Source organism: Anoplopoma fimbria, chromosome 19 (assembly GCF_027596085.1).
Source record: "Anoplopoma fimbria isolate UVic2021 breed Golden Eagle Sablefish chromosome 19, Afim_UVic_2022, whole genome shotgun sequence".
NCBI lineage: Eukaryota > Metazoa > Chordata > Actinopteri > Perciformes > Anoplopomatidae > Anoplopoma > Anoplopoma fimbria.
Window position 1 is genome coordinate 12,908,265 of NC_072467.1, and position 13,402 is coordinate 12,921,666.

General features: G+C 42.9%; 1 protein-coding gene across 1 annotated transcript; it reads left to right on the forward strand.

The window, feature by feature from the left end:
• Window positions 1–1,971: 1,971 nt before the first annotated feature.
• csnk2a2b (casein kinase 2, alpha prime polypeptide b) lies at window positions 1,972–12,734 on the forward strand. Its single transcript, XM_054619530.1, has 12 exons — window positions 1,972–3,128; window positions 3,573–3,684; window positions 4,513–4,614; window positions 5,278–5,328; window positions 5,535–5,594; window positions 5,814–5,897; window positions 6,466–6,576; window positions 6,835–6,936; window positions 7,985–8,085; window positions 10,688–10,836; window positions 11,179–11,262; window positions 12,166–12,734. Exons 1-11 carry the CDS (start codon window positions 3,025–3,027, stop codon window positions 11,253–11,255), a joined length of 1,053 nt encoding a protein of 350 aa, XP_054475505.1. The 5' UTR covers window positions 1,972–3,024; the 3' UTR covers window positions 11,256–11,262; window positions 12,166–12,734.
• The last annotated feature ends 668 nt before the right edge of the window (window positions 12,735–13,402 follow it).

Consider the following 13,402-nt stretch of genomic DNA (forward strand, 5'->3'; position numbering starts at 1 on the left):
AAAGGTATTCTGTCAAACAGGGAATTCAGACTGTAAAGAATTGTATTAGAAATGTTTCCGCAGGCCTTTTGTTTTAAATTTACTAACCTTCCTGGTCTGTCCCAGCTGTTTTTGCCGGGAGAGCCGGTGTTTAATATTTCCCATGTTTTGAAAGAAATCTTAATACTGTTCCTCCTGTTTCTTGTTGCGTTGAGCCTGACGCTGCGTCCTTCACAGATGTTTTTTCTACCAGAGTGAATGACACCTTCCTCTCCTTTTGAATGCTATAAGATTGTTGCTGTGCTTTAGAAGCCCGAAGAACAAGTTGGTTTCCATGTCGGCTGTGAACATGGGTTCCTTTGAGCTCAGTATTGAATACAACCGGAGGAGGCCGAGGGGACTGAAGTACCATTTCTTTTTATTCTGGCTTGCACTTATTTTCTTTTTCGTTTTAGCCTTAAAGCCTCTCAGCCTCTTCCTCCTCTTCTGCTTTCTGTCATCGTCATCATCACCATCGTACGAGGTCAGGTGGTTGGCCTCAGCAGCCATCACATTTTTGGGTTTTATTTTCTGAATCTGGCATTATAAGACTGAGAACAACTTAAAGAAGTACTGTCTGTGTTTTTATGGTTTCACATTTGTTCGTTATTTTTTTTTATTATGAATCTATAAGTTGCTATGAAACTCTGTATTCCTTGTTGGAGAGACCAGGGCCTTGGGGTAGGTTTGGGGGCAAAAAGATGGCTGTGTTTTTTTAAATTTATTTTTTAACATGCCTGCCTGAGTTTTGCTCAGCTTTCACAATGTTTGGATTGTTTCTAAATCCAAATCAAGAAGAATTCTGTAGGCTGGTGGTGTAAAAGTTGAATAATACAACAGACACATCAGGAATCAATGAGGGTGGGTTCACATTTTGCCATGAACTGCAAGTGCTCAAGGACTTGACTTGTTAATCGGTGCTGACGCATCATCAGATGTGCATGATAAAAAAAAGAAAGAAAAAAACAGTCAGTAATGCATCTGTCCTGTTTTCTTATGGAGTGCTGGTCAGGTAGGTGCAACATAACAAACAGTGGGGAAACACTGGAAAGCATTTCCATCCATTTTTGGTTTAAAAACTCAGATCCCACATTCAATGCTCAGTCAGGTAAAGGAGAGACACATCTCCTGTATAAGCACAAATGAAATAAATCCATCCCATCTGCATTTTGACTGGCAATTTCAGTGGGAAAAAAGCAGTTTAGGGGCGATCCAATAAATAAAACCCGTCAGACCCTGGTGTCTCCTGCTCTCTGCATGCTTGCTGTGTTAGTTCCTGTGTTCTGTCCCTGGGAATTGGTGCTCCCCCCCCCTCCCTCCTCACAGCACTGTTCCCTCTTATAGCTTTTTTTTTTGTTTCAAATTGTACTGTAGTTTATGTGAATGATGTTGGGGAAAAAAAACTGAAAAGAAAAAAAACTGTGGCGACGTACAGTACGTGTACATTCATGCTAAGATTATCTGTATGTAGCATTTCGATTACACACAGCACTAACAAATAAAACTTTTTTCATTTATAAACGAGTTTTGAGGTTATTGAAGCAGGAAATACATGGGTTTTCTGATTTTTATGGCTTTTTTTTAATTTCTATTATATGTATTAATAATAGTTCTTTAAAAATACCCTAAAAATGCGTATGAAGTAGAATGTTACAAAATGCACTGTTATCAGAAGTAAAAGTTATTATAAAGAAGGATGACCAAGTAATAAATCATATTAATAAGACCATGTGATGTGTATCTTATCTAATATACAATTGTTTTTTTCATTCGGAGTGATGCACACTTTTTACGAGGTTTTGGGGTAAAATATTAATGTGGAATACGGATAAAATAATCAAAATCTTTGAGAGAAATCCAGCCTTCAGTTGATGCCCCTCCCCCGTCCTCCTCGCCAGGGGGCGCTGTGTCCCGGCCGCTCAGTCCAACATCAGCATTCCTCATCTTCACCCGGGCAGCCGGCGGCTTCACATCCGGGCGGCTCTCTCGCTCCTCCGTAATCGCAATCCTCTTCCCTGCGCTCTCGACCACCGGGGAGGTCTGTGGCTGCAGAAGAAACCCCCCCTCCCCCTAACCCCAGGACACCCGGGCTCCTCCGTTGGCGTCTGGTTCCCGGGCCCCCAACCCCAACCCCCTACCCCGAGTCGCCGCTTCCCCGCACGCACAGCCGGTCGCACATGACGCGGGCTCCGCCGATGGTGGTGCACGGCGCCGAGCGCTCCCCGTCGGTGCGACATCTCCGCGCCGAAGTAGCATCGCTGGCTAACGTTAGCTAACAACATCGATCTGTCCGCTGCTCCACTACCCCCAGAGACCCCTCTCTCTCTCTCTCTCTCTCTCTCTCTCTCTCTCTCTCTCTCTCTCAGGTCGACCCCCCCGCCATCCGTCACATCCCAGCTGACTGAAAGCTAACACTGGACCACCGAGGGCCCCCCCTCCTCCTCCTCCTCCCCGACCGTCCATCGGCCAGCGCAGGAAGCCCACCGGTTTACCCCCTAACGTTTGGGATTTAGGGCCCGAAACGACAGCTGCCTCAGAGTTTAAACCCCTTAATATTTAAATCACCGACACCCCTCATCCTCCTCTTCCTCTTCCTCCTCTGTGGCCTTCCAGGGGTCCGTTTCCTCTCTACCTCAACATCCCGACGCCTCACAGCCCCTGTGTGTCACCTCAGCCGCGCCATCACCCCGACTCCGCTCGCCCCCCCCCTGTTCCGAGCCCCACCGACACCGGCTCTGCTGCTTCTGACAATCCGACCAAGGGGCAGTGATTGCGGCTAACCCCGGCGGACATCTCCGGTTCTCCCCGTCCCTTTTCTCCCGTCCCTTTTTTTTTTTTGTCTCTCTCAATCTGGCTGCAGAGGGACACACACACAGTCAGCAAAGTCCAATTACAGCTCTACCCCCTACAATCTCCTCCAGTTTGTCCACGACCCCCCACCACCACCACCACCACCACCACTAGGGCAGATCTCCGTGACACAGCGCCCGAGCCGCGGGTCTCGCCATGCCGGGTCCGGTGGCAGGTAGCAAGTCCCGTGTGTACGCAGACGTCAATACCCTGAAGAGCCGGGAGTACTGGGACTACGAGGCCCACGTACCCAACTGGAAGTGAGGACATTTCTGTTTACTGCTCCCATTGCAATGCATGTTACTGGGCCTCTGGTTGCATGTGTGGAAGAAGAAGAAGATGATGGAATGTATGGCAGATGGGTGTCTATTATGATACATCTATCAGTGATGGTGTGATTACACTGTGATGGCACAGTCTCCCACTACCCTGCTGCTCTGCACTGTCTGACAGTTTCCTCCCCCCTTTTACCCCCCATCTCCATCCCCACGTTCACCCTGTCTCTTGATTTGAATAACCTCTGTCTTGAGATCACAACCAGAAATCCCTTCATTCCCCCAGGGTGCCGCTCTTCATCTCAGGGACAAGTACACTCAGCAGCAGCTCACACCACTCGCTGACTTAATTGCATGCTGATGCTGAACAAATGTTCTTCTCTCTTTCTCACGCGAGCTCTGCACTGTTTCCTCCGTCCGTCCCCATAGCAACCAGGAGGACTACCAGCTGGTCCGGAAGCTGGGCAGAGGGAAGTACAGCGAAGTGTTTGAGGCCATCAACATCACCAACAACGAGAAGGTGGTGGTCAAGATCCTGAAGGTGAGCAGTTGGATCCACTGGAGCTGAACGCTTGAGCGTGTGTGCTGGGGTGAAATATACAGTGAAAATATTAATTTCACTGTAATGACTCCTATGTGATAGGTTAAAGTGGGAATATTTGGGTTTTGGACTGACTACAAAATCAATATAGGATTATTTTGCTCTATAAAATATAAGAAAACTGACATTTTCATCACAACTTTCTTGAGCCCAAAGTGATGTCCTCAACAGTCCAAAATCAATTCAATTTACTATCATTTCATACAAGGAAAACTAGTGAATTTTCACCTTTGGGAACCTGTAGCCTTCCATTGTTTTGAAATTGTATTTCTTGAGAAGTGACCTAACGCTGAATTGATACCCAATTAGTTGCAGATTAATTGTTCCACTAATCCTTGCAGCTCAAGATAAATCCATAATGAAAAGAATTGTCAGTTGCAGACCTGAAACCCAGCAGAAATAAGCATCTGATGAGCAGTTACACCAGAGATTTTAACTCTTTAATTCTAAAGTAACATGCGTAATGCTTGGAGATGGTCACAGCGATGAGGATGCCTGTGACCGTTGAAATTTAGCAAGGGCCAGAGTGAAAGCCGGTGTCAACTTATATGTCAATCATTTGAAGGGACCTGCCAGGCCGCCTAGCGCTGAATGTTTTTTTCTGAAGATTGACAGACTGGAATGCAGCAGCAGCAACGACACACAAGCAAGATCAGCAGGTCATGATCATGGCGTCAGGAATAGCACATGGACAAACGTCCCTGCTTTAACATCTTGATGTGATTCTTTTTCTAAATTATTAGTTACTTATTTTATATTGTTTTTTAGCCCGTCAAGAAGAAGAAGATCAAGCGAGAGATCAAGATCCTGGAGAACCTGCGAGGGGGGACCAACATCATCCGACTCGTGGACACAGTCAAAGACCCAGTGGTAGGCTCTCTAATGGCACGTCTATCCTTTTTTAACAAGAGGGAATGAATACGGACTGTGACATTTCAAATGTTAAGAATACTGGTAAAAGATTAACTCCCATTTCATCGGATTAAAACACACAGTATCCAGGGAGGCTGTTTTGAGACTCTAGTTTACGATTGCTGCGTTTGCTTTAACTACTCTTATGATGACATGACAATCAGGGATGCGCTGATCTGACCTTTTCTTTTTCTAAATACTGATTCAAATCCCTGAACTCAGGGTACCAAATGATCAAATCCCCATCTGAAAATTGGGAAACCTCACTACATTTACATTCAGTGTTTGTTAAACAAACATGCTGAATGCATTGAAACCATGCAGGATCCTTTTGTTTGGGATCAGGTTTCCTGTAAACTACAGGGGGTTAGATGATTATTATATTCACAGTTTTTGGCCGTTATGCTCAAGTCAAGCAGCTACGATGACTATTTAAGCGCGAATCGGACGATTAAGCTTTATACCGAGTTCATCTGCAATTCATTGTTGGCACGAGAATGGTTAAGACCACACTGGGGTGTTTTCAGATCTGTGGTCAGTTATGTGCCACTCTGTAGTCACTCTTGTTTTTGACTGATCTCGTCTCCCTTCCCTCTCTGTCTCTCTGTGGTGGCCCCACAGTCCAGAACTCCAGCGCTCGTCTTTGAATGCATCAATAACACAGACTTCAAGGTACAATGATCGCCTCTCTTCTGCATGCTTCTTGGGGGGGTCTGCTGTCAGGTGTTTGAGGTCACATTATATATTCTCTGCCCTCACTGGACCACCGCATCCCATGTTGTAGTGTCTTAATCAGTAGGGGGCCACAGCTTTTTTTTTTTTTTTTTTCCTTCCTAATTTCAAATCATATCCTGACGGAAATGTGTTCTTCCCTGCAGGAGTTGTACCAGAAGTTGACAGATTATGATATCCGTTTCTATATGTATGAACTACTGAAGGTGAGACTTTGGATTTCTCCCCTTTTCAAGAAATTGCATCTCATAAGTCAGACATTTCCCACTTGCTCCCTATTTTTGGCAAGGTCCTGGGAATTCAAAATACAGTGTACAGCACACACATTTATATATTTGTCTCCTCTGATAATGTATGTGTGTGTGTGTCTGTGTCTGTGTCTGTGTCTGTGTGTGTGTGTGTGTCTGTGTTTGTGTGTTTGCCAGGCTCTGGACTACTGTCACAGTATGGGAATCATGCACCGTGACGTCAAACCCCACAATGTGATGATCGACCACCAGTTGAGAAAGGTAGGCGGTGCCCTATATAGTCCTATTTTTTTGTCTTCACACACCCACACACACTCTGAATATTATCTCACTGTGCTATTTCAGCCCCTCTCTTGCTCTCTCTCTCCCAGTCTCTCACACACACTTTAGATTTTTTTTCTCACTGGCTCTTCATCTTTTCATCCCTTCTCTTTTTTTCCATACTCTCCCCGATTTGAGATTATTGTGGCTCGGTAATGCTTCAGCATTGGCTCTTATGTGGTGACGATGTAATGTTTAATTACGGTCTGAATAATTTCCATCAATGTTAGTAGCCATAACCACTGGCTGTTACTATAACTAGTAGGAAATACAGTTTTTTTGGTGTCTTTACAGCACCAAGTATAGTTACTTTGGCCAAAAAAAAGCATTGTACACTTCCAGCCTTGGCCAGCAGGGGGCAGCAGGATAAAACAGATGTGACTGCTTGTCACACACACCTATTTACTGTGTTTCTCTAACCAAAGGTGGTAATGTATTTCATCTGTTTAGCTACACTTTTTAAAATTTACTGTGAAGTTAAATGAGGATGAATTGTGTGTTTCCATAGCTACGCCTTATAGACTGGGGTTTGGCAGAGTTCTACCACCCATCCCAGGAGTACAACGTCAGAGTGGCCTCACGATACTTCAAAGGGCCCGAACTCCTGGTAGACTACCAGGTAACACCCACGCACACACACACACACACACACACACACACACACACACACACACACACACACACACACACACACACACCTTGAACGAGCCCATCTTCAAACACCTTTTAGAAATACACTAGAAAAACACACATGATTTAAAAAATAAAAAAAAGTTTCCAGTCACACATTTGAGAAAGCGTTTGTCAGCACACATGGATAATTCTGATGTCTGTGTTTTCATCATCGGCAGTGCTGTTTGATGATCTTGTGTTTCAGATGTATGATTACAGTCTAGACATGTGGAGCTTGGGCTGTATGCTGGCCAGTATGATTTTTCAGAAAGAGCCCTTCTTCCATGGACAAGACAACTACGACCAGGTGCGTCTGACACACATATCCAGCTGTTGTTGACATTGTCAACTTTTAATTAAGGGTCGCTGGTGTAGTCCTGTAATGCCGAGCGCCGACAAGAAACATAACTGCTGCATGGAAATAAAACAAACAAAAAAACAGTCTACAACATAGGGTGATAATTCACTATGATAATTTATCGTCTTTCAATGGAATCACATTGTGATGAAATCATTATCATGATATAGTGATTCAAAACTGTGTTGTCTAAATTGATTTAAAACAAGCATATACTAACTAAAATTTCTAAGAAAATTTGGATCATTTTGAACTAAAATTCGTATTATAAAATTAGAGTAAAAAAGGTTTACTTTTTAAATGCAATTGCAACAGCGACATCTGCATATGCATGTATCACGCCCCTGTAACATCCAACATCATAATGCTAAATTTTGATACCTAGGGTCGCGAGTTTAAACACAACACAACACAAAATGAATCACTGCCACGAATATTTGCATGTAAACTAAAGCTTAAAAACAGTTTTTGAGAATCCATACCGTTTCACAAAGGATAATGTCTGGATACTTCTTCTTTCTGACATCCCTACTGGCGCCTGGACACTAATGACGACAGCAGCATGTTCATGTGGAAGAAGACAGATAAAGATTTACGAACACCTACTGGAAAAATGCAAAAAAAAATCTAAACGTCTAGCTTGCTGCTCTGCTCGTACGGGGCATCTTGTGTCTCTGTTAAAACAGGATGTCCCAAACATGTAACAGATACGACCTGTATTTGTATCCTGGGCCATTATCAGGTGTTCTGTGCGGTGCCTCGCCCTCAACTGTAGTAGCAGGAGGAGGGTTGTTTTGTCCAGCACAAACAAACTTGAGCTTTTGAGAGTGGACGGAAGAAAATGAAAGAGGGAGAATGAAGTTGAACAACAACATAGATTTGACATTTGCCGATGCTTAGAGAATAAATGTATCTGCCATAATGTGACAAAAATTTAATTGTATCTCAAACTTGTACTCAGTGTGTTGTGTGTTTTTTCTTTCATTCATTATTTTAGTTGGTGAGAATTGCCAAGGTCCTGGGGACAGACGAGCTGTTCGGCTACCTGCGCAAATACCACATTGAACTGGACCCGCGATTCAAAGACCTGCTGGGACAGTACGTCGACTCCGACTTTGCCTCTTTGTATTCCCCATCACACTCTCACACTTATTTTGGCACACGGTAGCTGCTCTGGAGCTGACTGCTGCGTAAAAGTCAAATCAGAAGACTGGCTGAAAAAATATATCCTTAGGGGTAGCAAAGTAACGTTGTTCAAATATCAGAAGAGCGTCTGTTCTGTTAAAGTGCCTGCGCAACATACTGAGAGCACTGATTTCCTTTTTTTAAACCTCTGAGTGCTGCATGTTCCCTCCTCTGACTCAGAAAATCATTTAGCACTCTCATTGACAAAACTAAGACTGATAAAATGGCATTTGAAATGATCCTTAATACAGTAAGTTTAGTTGAACAATATAAAATCTGATGAGGCAGTCCTTTTATTCCAGGCAGTCCTCGTTTTATTTTGTGAGAAACATGTAATACTGCCTGTTGGGTTTAAACTGCATCTCAGTGGTAGTTACAAACAGGAATTTATCTTTTCCACTGTGGCTCTTGTGTATTGTACTGAGGGTAAACTTGGAGGGAATCATCTTTGGCAGCAGCCTGAGCCGTACAGTCACAGACCCACAAAGGTACCCTGTCGAATTTCCTTGTAAACATTGACAGGTTAATTCCCAAAGAATGGTTTGCAGCCCCTGATGGCACCACGAATTATGCATCACTTGCAACCGTTAATCTTCCAAGCTTACATTGGGTTACTAAAATGATTGCACAAACACACCCATAAAGTTATGCAGGAAAGTGCAATTTTTCATCATTTTTTTTTTTTTTATCTGATTGCAATTATCCATGTGGCAAAGTATAAATGTTGCCTTTGCTCCAGGATGAGGTGCAGAGGCATTCCTCAAAACATCAAGCAAAGAATTTAAATGAGACTTTTGGGGGTTTAAAATTCTTGTCTGTCAGTTCTCCACTTCCAATGCAAACTCTCTGAAGACGCTGATACGTTCACTGTAACTGTGTGTGATTATTGTGTGACTGTTTTTGCAATGAGGCTCATTTGCATTAGAACAGGGGATGATCTTGTGTCTGCAAATCACCTCATTTAAATAAATGCAAATAGCACAGGAACAACATAATAACTTTATTTATATAGCACCTTTTAAAAACAAGGTTTACAAAGTGCTTCGACAGACCAGCCAGCCAAAATGAAATAACAAGTGACAATCAAATAAACAAATAAACAAACAAAATAAATAAAATAATAGAATTAATAAAATAATGAAATAAATAAAATCAAGTGATATTGGTAAAATATAGTGAACAAATATAAGATAAAATACCAAGACCAAATGAAAATGAACCAATAAAACGACGACATCACATAAAAGCCAATCTATAAAAATGTGTTTTAAGAAGTGATTTAAAAGAGATTACTGATTCTGCAAGCCTTATCTCCTCCGGCAGGTCATTCCAAAGCCGAGGGGCCCTTATGGCAAAAGCACGGTCGCCTTAGGTTTTCAGTTTCGACTTTGGAACAACCAGAAGGGCCCCACCTGAGGATATAAGGCTGCGAGCTAGCTCATACGGGGTCAACATTTCTCCTATGTATGTCGGGGTCAGACCCAGACGTGCTTTAAAAGTGATCAGCAAAATCTTAAAATCAATTCTAAAATGAACAGGGAGCCAGTGAAGAGAAGCCAGGATTGGGGTGATGTGATGTCGTCTGTTACAACCAGTAAGAAGCCTAGCTTGTGGTTAATGCCAGAGAGGAGGGAGTTACAGTAGTCCAGTCTTGAAAAGACAAATGCATGTAGGATTTTTTCCAGGTCTGGGGGAGTGAGGATAGGTTTTATTTTGGAGATGGTTCTGATTTGGAGGAAACAGGACTGGACTACTTTTGTGATGTGGGGTCTGAAAGTGAAGTCGGAATCAAATAGAACTCCTAAGTTCCTTGCCGTGGATTTTATATTTAAAGACAGAGGACCAAGTGCATTTACAATAGGAGTGATGGGGTTTGGGGGACTAAATAAAATGATCTCAGATTTCGAATTATTTAGTTGAAGAAAGTTTTGAGCCATCCAACAGTTGATATCCTTAAGACAGTCTATAATAGCAGCTAGGCTTCTTGGGTCGTCGGGTTTCAGTGGAAGGTATATCTGTGTGTCGTCTGCGTAGCACTGAAAAGAGACATTATGACGTTTGATGATTTGATCCTGCATGTATATGGAAAATAAAATTGGACCTAAAATAGAACCTTGCGGTACACCACAGGTAATGTTGGAAGTAGAAGATGAGTAATTACCTATGGTGACCGAGTGGGTTCTGTCAGTGAGGTAAGAATAAAACCAACTAAGTGCAGAGTCCTTGATGCCAACCCAGTTCTTAAGACGGTTGATTAAAATGGCATGGTCTACCGTGTCAAAGGCTGCACTTAGGTCCAAAAGGATTAAAATCGAGCTCTCCCACCATGATCACTATTAGCTGTTTACACTATATGTATATTTATTGATATATATTTTTATGTTTGTCACTCATCTTCTCAACATGACAGTTGCCACTTTGAATCCTTTATGATTGGCTGCTGACTCAAGGGTTCCTGTTCTGTAGCTATGACCAAAAAAAATTAAAACAGGAGCTCCCATGTGTGTGTCTGCAGGCAGAGCAGGAAGCGCTGGGAACAGTTTGTGCAGACGGAGAACCAGCACTTGGTGAGTCCTGAAGCTCTGGACCTGCTGGACAAGCTGCTACGCTACGACCACCAACAGAGGCTGACCGCCACCGAGGCCATGGAGCACCCCTACTTCTGTAAGCACGACACACACACACAGATGACACAGCGGTTCTGGGTGAGGCACTTAGGTAGCATTATGAAAATACTTGCAGTGTGTAGAGATTGTAGTTTGGAGTGTAAAGTAAAAACACTTACTGCTATAGTGTTGTGGTAGACGCCCCATCAATCACACCGATGTTGGTTCCAAATACTGAGCGTTCAAGTCAAGTCCTTGTAAATGCAAACATGCAGGGATGTGTAACATTAGGCCCTAGCATCCTTCTGTCTGTTCCTCCATTATTACAGTTCTACTGTCCACTTATAGTCTCTTTAAAATAGTGCTGAGCACTAAAGTTTGTTCCTCTCTCCTCCTGCAGACCCAGTAATAAAGGAGCAGTCTCTGTCAAACTCTGACAACAACATGGTAACCAGTGGCAACACTACGGCACGATGAAACACAGGTAACTGTTAAAAAATTACTCGCTGGTCCCTGTGTGTATTTTGATGATTTTTTTAGATTATGATTTTTTTTATTATTTATCAAAAAATTGTACATTATTTACATGATAAAAAAAATTGACAATATCCAAATTTAGTTGGCAGATCCCCATTAATCTGCCTTGCAGCCAAACCAGATAGCAAACTATTATCTTTATTTTTCATCCAATTGAGTCTCCAAAACTAAATCCACCATTAACACCACCATAAGCTATTCTTTTTTTAATTACAGGTCTCAATGGTCAATTCCAATTTCTTTGCCCCCACGTTCATGTTTGTAGTGACCCATATCTGACAGCAGTGTGAACGGATCTCTGCCCCGAAATGCCTCACATGCAACCAGTAACGTCACACACACAGCCCATCAGTCCGACAGCCTGTTCTACCAAAAACAAAAGCCAACTGGTCTGAAAATACACAATGGAGCTGTCGGAGTCCACTGCCTGCCAGACTGCATTCACATATTTCTCTTCCGCTCCAAAACTGCCGAGTAATCTGTGCGTCAAAAAAAAACAATAATTCCGACGTTACCGTTCTTACAGCGACTGCATGACCAGTGAATGGATATATTTGGCCCCGATCTGGAAAAAACACACAAAAAAATCGTATTTCAGTGTCCACACCACTCTGAAAAAATCTGATCTGTCACATGAGAGAAAAAAAAATATTGGGCCACTTTTTCATGTGATGTGAACTTGCCTTTATGCAAGCAATTCAGTTTGTTACTGTATCTTTCTTCAGCCATGCATTTGGGTTTTTCCATTCAATCTGTCACCCACCTGTTTGTCTAAGACTATTAGTGCTGGCTGAAAAGACTGTTAAAAGTCCCGACTTCTGTAATAATATCCCCTATTTTCTCTCTCCAGATGTGCAAGAAGAAGAAGATGTTTGTTACCTCAGCTTTGTACCCGGTTGTGACAGTAACTTTGACAAGTGTACAGTGACAATGGATCAAAGTAACTCTGACCAGTTACACACCCTTCACAGATACATGTATACGGACACACACACACACACACACACACACACACACACACACACACACACACACACACACACACCTCTACACACGCACACACATATGCATCTATATAAGCACACCTTGATACAAACACACGTGCAGACATGTATACACACACACACACACACACACACACACGCCCTCCTCCTCTGTATCAGTCTGCGATTGGCTTGTCCTGGTTCCCTGTCCAGCAGCCTGACCAATGAGCTTGAAGTTGCTCCCCAGTCGTCGTCCCCAGAGTCGTCTTCTTCCTCCCAGCTCAGTCTCATGTAGGTCAACAAGGACAAAACTACTTTTAAAGACAATTCAGTCCCTCCTCTCTTTCTTCCCTCCTTTATATCATCCCCCGTTTGTTTGCATCAGCATGGAGAATGAACAGGAGCGTGAGCCTGTACAAGTTCTGACCCCCCCCCCCGTCCCCCCCGACCTGTTCATCCATCCGTCTCTCTGTCCCCCCTCCCCCTCCTCTCTCTCCCCCATACTGTACCCCGACGGACCGTCAGACAGACGGTCGTCTTAGCACTACTCCAGTTCTGAAAGTGGCATGGTGGACTCTCTCTAGATAGAATGATGATGACAATAATAATATTAATGAAAAATAAATGATTTTTATTTAGATGAAGTCTGCCTGTGTCGAGAGTGAATTATAGCTCTTTGTTGTTTTTTTTGCACAATACGATATGTATTGATACTTTGGACAATGATACAACATTTTCTTGATATCACAAAGTCTGCCACAATACAACATCTCTTTGATTTTAATTCAGGGGCCTGTGATCAATATGGTATATCATATGACCATTTGACACAGTTACATTTATGTCAACTCACAAAAACACTGAAATAGGATTTGACAGTTTTATCCCTGGGTTCTGTATGAAGGAGGTGCGCTTGGATGGAAATCGGTGACACAGAAGCGCCACCGATTTCCTCCCCTTTAAAAATAAAGGCATATTTTAAAGATGTTGCGTTATGATGCATTCCCTTTGCATCGATGATATTGAATTGCTGATTATTGAATCAATATCGATGTATCGTTACACCCGAACTGACTTGGAAAAGTTTCCTTCCACCATTGTCTT

Coding starts and splice junctions, on each gene's coding strand:
- csnk2a2b (XM_054619530.1), top strand. CDS start 3,025: ATGCCGGGTCCGGTGGCAGGTAGCAAGTCCCGTGTGTACGCAGACGTC. Junction 4,615..5,277: donor ACACAGTCAAAGACCCAGTG/GTAGGCTCTCTA, acceptor GTGGCCCCACAG/TCCAGAACTCCAGCGCTCGT. Junction 8,086..10,687: donor TTCAAAGACCTGCTGGGACA/GTACGTCGACTC, acceptor GTGTGTCTGCAG/GCAGAGCAGGAAGCGCTGGG.